Source organism: Gordionus sp. m RMFG-2023, chromosome 2 (genome assembly GCF_954871325.1).
Source record: "Gordionus sp. m RMFG-2023 chromosome 2, tfGorSpeb1-WG-v2, whole genome shotgun sequence".
Lineage (NCBI taxonomy): Eukaryota > Metazoa > Nematomorpha > Gordioida > Chordodea > Parachordodidae > Gordionus > Gordionus sp. m RMFG-2023.
In genome coordinates, this window is record NC_088776.1 from 33,452,168 (window position 1) to 33,460,790 (window position 8,623).

Genomic DNA, 8,623 nt, shown 5'->3' on the forward strand with positions numbered 1-8,623 from the left:
ACTTGAATTACCAACTTTTGGGCGTTATTTTTCTTCTATTTTTGGATTATATAAAAGCTAACGTTTGATACTAGATATATTTTAAGCTACTTATATATCCACAACTAACTCAATTTTTGTTGTAGAGGAGACCGAGTAGAAATTTTGCGATAAAAATTTTTATTCCAAATCATAAGCTAAAAATAATAATATTCTCTACCCATCATAGATTAAGAGTTGACCCCATACTGGTAGAGGTTTCAAATTCTCAATTTGACTTTATGCTCGGGGTAGGGCAGAAATAAACCTAGGGTGAAACATTAATATAATTTATGACTGTAAACCAGTCATCACCTACCACAATTGGTCTCCCAACTTGGCTTTTTTTTATGATTCTCGAAGGTCAAATATTGTTTAAAACGTAAAAACTCAAAATTTATTTAGTTGATGACATTTAATATTACAAAATTTGATTATTATTACCAACTTTAATAGAATCCATATGTAATGATTAAATTAGGCATGAGATATTTCAATTGACACCTATCTTCAAAATCAACTTATATAAATTTTGAAAAATCTAATTCACAAATATTTCTTAAGGCAACAAATATCAAAAATATTTTGGCGAGAAAGTGCAAAAAAAGTTTTATAAAATATCTCCTGATTGCAAATTTCAAATGTTTGAACAGATAGTTTGGAATTATATATAAAAATACATCTTTTGACCAAATTTGAGATATTTACATAGCTCTAAGAGTTAAAATTTTTATTAGTTTTCTACCCCATTTACAGTCCTGTCCCATGCCATAAAAAATTATATAATATATACATAAAAATGAAATATCCCCAGAAAAAGGACTAGTGACTTTAAAGCTATTATTTACATATTAAATAAAAAACATATTAAGTACTTACAGGACCAAATTATTTCAAATAACATTTACAAGCAGAATAAGCAAACTGAATACTTAGAGGGATAAACTATCTAAGAGAAAGATAAGACTTATAAATTGATTACTTTTATGAAAATATTATTCACCAGATAAGTTTACATATATTTGTTATAAAATTTTCATGACATAAAAATTAGGATTGCACCGATATTTTATATCGGATCGGGTCCATATTCCATCTTTTTTAAAATATCGGTTATCAGCCAACATTATAATTTTTTTCGATCTGATCTTATAAAATGGCGTCTTAATTTTTAAAAAATTATTTCAAATTTGATAATATTTCTATTATATAAAATAGATTAATGTTATAAAAATATTTTATATAGATTCATGAATTTAAACTATTATAATATATTTAACGTTAAGCATGATGCTTTACAGGTTTGAGGTAAATTCTGTAATATATTGTATTTTTTATATTAGAATTTAATTTTTATCTGCCGTTGGTTTAGCCTTCATCAAATGGCTATTCATAGGGTAGGTTCATTTTTGGCCCTTATATAACAGTTTTATAATTAATTCAGAAAGATTAAAATTATCAGTCAAGGAGTCACTTTAGCTAGGTGATTACAATCCTGTTTCAATGTATTAAAATAACGACAAATACATTTCATTAATTTTTTATTTTTTTACATATTTTTTATGAATAAATTTTGTCATTTAAAAATATTTTACGATAATTTATCATTTCCTTTAAAAAAAATTGTTTTATATAATATATTATATTTTTTAATATAATTTTTGTACAACATTATATTTTATTTGATTAATTATAGCCAATTTTATGGTGTATACTTTTAAATGTTAATATATTATAAACTCGGCCAGCTAAAATTTTATTTATTTCAACAGCAAAAACTAAATCGATATAAATAACAAAGTGTCTTTAATATCAGACAGGCCTTCGATCTCGATTTCGAACACTTTCGTTCATATGATTCATTCGTAGATTTAATTGTTTTCCCCATAAAAGCAAAGATTTCTAATAGAGCCTATATGTGACCTATTTTTAGGTCCGATCCAGTTCTACAAAAATCTATTCTTACCTAACCCTAGTGTTGTTAAACGGCTTAATTTTTAAAACGGCTCACCCAATATTTTAGCCATAAATATTACGCAAGCCTGGAGAATTTGCTCATAGTTGGAGGAAAGGTTTATACATCTATTAACGAAATCCTGAAACTCGCATAACATTTTTGTCTAAAATATTGGGTTAACCGTTTTTAAAAATTAAACTATTTAACAACACTATACCCTAACTATCCGATATAAAGAAATATGAAAGTTAATATTTAAATTTGTTGCTGAGATCTGGCCTGATTCTAGAAAACCTTTTTATAAGTTCGATACATATTCAGGAATTTTTAGATGCTAATGTTGTTCTTGAGTGAGTGAAACATAAGCCGTTTCTTAATGCTAATCATTGCTAAAGTTATTGGAGCGATCCAAATTGTATACTTAAGTAATCTATGTTATAATCTTGAGAAATGTAAACAATTATTTTAAAATATTTTAATTAACAATTACATAATCCATAAAAATGCCTTTGAAATAGGTCTCCGGAAGTTAATATCAGGCTCATCTTAATTAGGTAAGAAACATGATTTTAGAAAATTACCCTTACTCGGGAATTTAAAAAAAAAGAAAGAGCGTTACTTTCTTCAATATTTTACAGCAGTATTTATATTGAAGATGTTATCGTAAATTATTTGAAATAAAACCATAAAAATATTTTTCTTTTAATCTAAACTCATGATTTTTTGGCTTAATATTTATAAATTTTTTATGAAAAATAATATAAAAAAATTTCCGAAAAATTAATTTTTGTTTACATTGGAATCTAAAAAAATCTATAAAAATGGCTATAAATTTTGAGGTATTTCGTGCAGAACAATAATAATATATTTTTAATAAGCAAATTTATCGAACACCAAAATAATATAAAATGTGTCATATATATTTATGCTATAATAAATTATGTTAAAATTATTTTCCAGTGAGACTAGATATTAGATGCCAATCTGTAGCGTCCCTAGGGGAGGGAGTACTTAACATGCCTAATATTTTATTTTTGGGAAAAATGTCTGAAAGATGCAAGGAAAAAAAGCTGAATACAAAATAAGAATCAAATGACATCAAAAGGTTGTCAATTTTTTTTAGAAATGGCAAAGACAATTTCGAGAAAATCTGTAAAATTTAAGTAAACTAGCGATTTTATTTTAGGATATTCTCTATATTAATTTTTATTGTAAAACCATCTTGCTCTTTTTCTTTATTCGTTAATTTAAAAATCAATTCAGATATTTATATTTGAAAATATCCTGTGCCAAAATGGTTATATGATGATTGCAATATGTTTTTAATAAAAAATTTTGTTACTAATACTGTATTCATATTAGTATTATGAGAAAGATTCGTATTCATATGATATACGATCCCAAATGTGTTCTCATGGTAAAATCGGAGCCAATCATCTATATCACCATTGTCGATGATTGAAAAACAGGAGGGTTTAAGAGAAATAAAGAAAACATGAAACATATAATAAAAAAGTGAAGGTATCATCAAGCCATCATCAAATCAAACTCTTTACACAGCATAGATAATCACATGTATTTTTGTTGTAAAGTTGGGTAATGGCTAAATGTCAGCTAATTGGCTCAATCTCCAGTTATCTGCCAGAGAAAATCCGTTAACATTAAGGCGTTTTAAATATTAGTTTTTTCCAAATTTGAGCTGCTATCTTTTTAAGAACAATTTGGTTTAGCGATTTTTTAGCCTTCTAAAAATGGGCTTAAACAGCAAAAAATATTTACCCAATTAATTAAATAATCCTTGAAGATTTTACCTTTCTATCTTATATTATTTTATATGCTGTACTTGTGAAAATAATTTAAATTGATTTTTATTTTTTGTATATATTTCCGTATCAGGTCAATTCAGCGAAACTTTTATCGCGAAGAAATTTTATAGCGAAGGTAATATCGCTAAGAAATTTTATAGCGAAGGTAATATCGCTAAGAAATTTTATAGCGAAGGTAATATCGCGAAACCAGTTCCGCGAATTCTTTTCTGCGAAACATTTTTAGCGAAGACAATATCGCAAATCATTATCGTGATTTATTTCCACGAAACCTTAATCGCGAATATATTTTAGCGAAACTTTTATTGTGAACCCTTTACAGCGAATATTTTTGCGCGATGTCATTATCGCGAAACAATAAATATATTGCGATTGCATTTATTTAAAGAAAAACAACATATTAAATATTAATTTACCTACAAAAGTTCCTCAAATCATAAATGCGAAATGTTTTATGGATCTTTTGTTACCTATTGTCTATTAAGTAAGCACAGTGGCGTATCCTGGATTTTTTTTTATTATTAAATTTGCTTTAAAAACTAGCCTCAGCTTAAATTCTCATACAATATAAGTAGAATATAATTTTTTTATTGAAAATACTAATAGTAGTGTGTATAAAATATTTACTAGAAAATAATTAAAAAATCAAGTTTTTTTAAACTTCTTATCAAATATAATATTATACAAAAATTTTTATTAAATACTATAATTATAATATGATTTTTAATCTTCGTGGGAATGTTGCCAATTCATCAAGAATTTCGTTTGTCATTGGAACCAAATCTCTATGGATATTTAACAGAGCTAACCCATTTAGCCGAGATTCGGAAGTAGTACTTCGTAAATATGTTTTCAACCTTCTCAAATTGAAAAAAGTCCTTTCATTCGTACATGTTGTAATAGGCAAACATACAAGAATATAAAACAACTTCAAAATATTAGGAAATTGAGCCAAGGTTTCTTTTGAGCGCATCAATAACATGCTCAGGTAAAATAGCTAAACGTAGTAAATATTTATACCATAATTCGAATTCACCATTTTTTCCTTCAATTTGTATTTGTACATTTTTTTCATGCTCAGCCTTATTTAACTTTTGTATTTCTATTTCTTCTGTTCTATAAAATGGAAGTAAAAATGAAAAATATTTAAAAAATTATAGATATTTATTAATAATTAAAATATTATTAAAAATACTTATTAATTCTAACTCACTAATAATTTTGAAATTCATAAAATAATTATATATAATAATAAAATAAATTACCGTTTTGATTTCAATCTATTTGACTAAAAAATTTCCATTTTATTAATTTTTTTGAATAATGTTAATGTACTCCCAAGGATAGGAAATTTTATTAAAATTTATTTATAAAATATAAGTTTTATGTTGAAAAATTGATATTCAAATATTTGTAAAATTTTGAAAAGGGGGGGGGGTGGGGGGGGGGTAAATTTTTATTAGCTCAAAATAATATTTATGAAAACAGTCAAATTTGCGATAGGGGAGACCCCCCCCCCCCTTCCATTGGTTACGCGCCTGAGCAAGCATGTAATCTTTATTGATATGATAAAAAATAAATTAACCAATATCTTTCTGGACTCTTCCCACTCATTATTGTAAGTATGGAAGGGATATTTGGTTATGGTTTTTACCCCTAAATTCACCCCCTCCCCCTCAACGTAAATTTTGAATTTTTTAAATGTGCTTTATAAAAAGTGAATTTGTAAAAATATTTTGAAATGCTTAGAAATTTTTTCAATCAAAGGTAAAAAAATAGTAAAATTAAGAATTTTTGCTGATTTTCTCAAATTATTTTTTAAAATCATAGAAGATTTTCCTAAGTAGTTTCTTTAATATTTTCTCTGAATTATTTTATTATTAAGACACAGAATATTGATTAATTTGAAAACCCAAAAAATACATGATTATACATTTAAATAAAATAAATTGTAAATATTTCTGCGCAATATATTTTATTTTATAAGAAATTCATTTCTAAGAGAAAGTAAAAATTACTTTAAGTATTTTTAAATCTGAGCAATTAAGGGAAAAATAATAATATATGCTATAGCGCTAACCTATATATATTGTGGTTAAACATTACATATTGACTTAAACTATAGAATTAATGTATGAAAAGTTTGACAAACTACATGCTTAAGGCTGCGTCTCAATATTAGATTCAGATTTCTATTAAATTTTGAACTAATATTTTACAGAAAAGATAAAAAAAATATCTAAGATCGTATAATCATAAGATTCAAAATATTTTGATTAAAGAATCCCTAATTTCGCTTAAATGTAATTTATTTTTGAATCACCATTCAAAATATGATGAAGATAGTCTAATAGCTTATAACTCTAGTGATTAACATGATTGATAAATTTCTACATATTAAAGACTTCAGACAATAAATATTGGCGCAACCTATATATCAATTTCGCCAATAAGGATCGAGGTTTAGCTAATGAACTCAATGATTAATATATTAATAAAACCGAATTCCTTTTGCGCGTTTATAAAATGAAATTTCGAGGAAAAGCATAGGGCAGGATATCAAAAAATAGTTTATTGCAATAAATTTAAAATTTATTGAGGCTAATAGAAAATTTAAAACTATCATTGAATCAATCTTGCACCAATTTATTAAAAATAATGAGCCATAGAAAAGTGACAATTGTCATATAATCTTTATTTTTAAATCTTTTTAACGCTAATGGATAAAAAATAAATTGTAAACATGTTAAATTGAAATTTTTGGGAAAGAAGAACCATAGAAAAGTGATAATTGTCATAATCGTTATCTTTAAACTTTTTTGAAGCAAATGGGTAAAAACATATATTATAAACATGTTAATAAGATTTCTGTGAAGATGAAATAATTTTTTATGATAATAATATTTCCTCTGAAATCTGAACAGGATACGCCCTTCGTTTTTAGGAGCCGCTCACTATTCTCATCTAGGCTTTGGTTCAATGGAAATTTTATTTATAGGCGAGATTTTTTAAACACCACACCACATTTGTCTATTGTTCTAAGCTATCTATCTCAAATTTTTTAAGGGCGATTGTGCATGGGATATTTCTAACCATTCTATACGAATAATCATGGGGATATCTTATTTATATTCTCGTGATTTTACATACCCTTTCATACATATTTCTTTATCCCAAATAAATTATAGCAAGATTGCCCCAAGGGTAATCTCAGTCGGGAAAAATTTATCGAAGTTTACAAGCAATTTTTTCCATCCGGCTCGGCCGAAGAATTTTGCGATCACGTATTTCGGACTTTCGATACCGATAACAGCGGTAACATCGATTTTCAAGAATTTCTACTGGCCATAAACGTGACATCTTCTGGAAGTCCCGAACAAAAACTAAAATGGGCCTTCCGGATGTACGATATCGACTCAAACGGCACGATAGAGCTCTCGGAGATGGTCAAGATTATCGAGGTTTGATGTTAAATAAAAATTCAAATAAATATGAAATTGAGTTATATTATGCATACATTATTGATATGAGTGGGTTATCTTTAATGAGATTTTCCACGCAAATGGCCCACTACCATAGAAAATGGGAGGATTGAAGAAAATATTTTTTTTAAGATACTCAAAACTGGTTTTTATTAATAGATGACTGCTTTGCACAAACATGTAAAAAAAATATTGATTGTAAATAAATAAAACAGGCAATATACGACATGTTAGGTCCGGAGATGGACAAAACTAAAGAGAGTCCAGAGGAACGGGCCAAAAAAATATTCTCTAAAATGGACACCAACAACGACGGCTTGTTAACAGAGGAAGAATTTATCAAAGGATGTTTACAAGACGAAGAACTGTTTAAAATATTGGCTCACGATTGATATATATTTACCATTATTAAATTATTTTGTTTTGTTCCAATTTTTTTTCAAATTTATATAATGCATATTATGTCGTAGTATTTATGCTTTGACGAATATCATTTAAATTGTAAAAAATATAAAACTGATATTCTTCTAAGCACCAGGGTTTAAACCTATTTGTCTAATTGCACTGAATTGCTCTAAAACCGTCGGCATATATATCCACAATTATTTAAACTCGTAATTTTGAAAGGATTTTAAGTAAATTTTTATCTGACATTTTCCCGCGATTCTTTTATTTTATAATCTATAGCTTTCTTTTACCTTTTTGGGTCCAACGTTTTATTATCGCTTTAATTTTGTCCTATTTATATTTTTTAAATATTAATCATCGCTTGCTAAAAAAAATTATTATAAAAATATCACCACAAATTTTAATGCCATCATAATATATTTAAAAATAAAAATATAATTATTTATTTTTTCGTTAATCAATCGTGATTTTAAATATTCCTTGTTAATTCCTATTATCATTCTTTACAAATTTTATAGGAATCACAAACTGAGTTATATTACATTTATATACAGAATATCTCACTTATAAAGAGAATAAAATGTCTATATTATAAATTAAAATAAAATTTAAAATTAAAAAGTCAACATGGTCTGTAATATAATAATTTTTTTAAACTTAATTACTATTTTTGGAGTTTTCGCTCCGAATGGATACGGCACTATATTCTATTAAATCAATCAGAAACGCTGTATATTTATATTTGAAAAATATTATAATTTGTAAAATTGTATAATTTTTAATATGAATAATTATGTGCGCACTTGAATTGTTATAAATATAGAATATTCTTCAAAAAATTGCTATTATGCATAACAAACGATAGAGGATTACCTAACATTTTAAATAAACAATAAGTTGTATACAAATAGAAAAATTTATATTCGTTGAGT

The 8,623-nt window shown here is 26.1% G+C and overlaps 1 protein-coding gene across 2 annotated transcripts in view; it reads left to right on the forward strand.

The window, feature by feature from the left end:
- The window catches only part of LOC135925268 (neuronal calcium sensor 2-like), a 34,727-nt gene extending 26,680 nt beyond the window's left edge, over positions 1–8,047 (forward strand). The window contains exons 3-4 of one of the 2 annotated variants that reach the window (XM_065460503.1): positions 6,990–7,262; positions 7,499–8,046. In XM_065460503.1, coding sequence (XP_065316575.1) covers positions 6,990–7,262; positions 7,499–7,675 — 450 coding nt within the window. In that variant the 3' untranslated portion in view covers positions 7,676–8,046. Of the gene's footprint in view, positions 1–6,989; positions 7,263–7,498 lie in introns of both variants that reach the window. The other variant, XM_065460504.1, reaches the window with a different exon arrangement.
- The last annotated feature ends 576 nt before the right edge of the window (positions 8,048–8,623 follow it).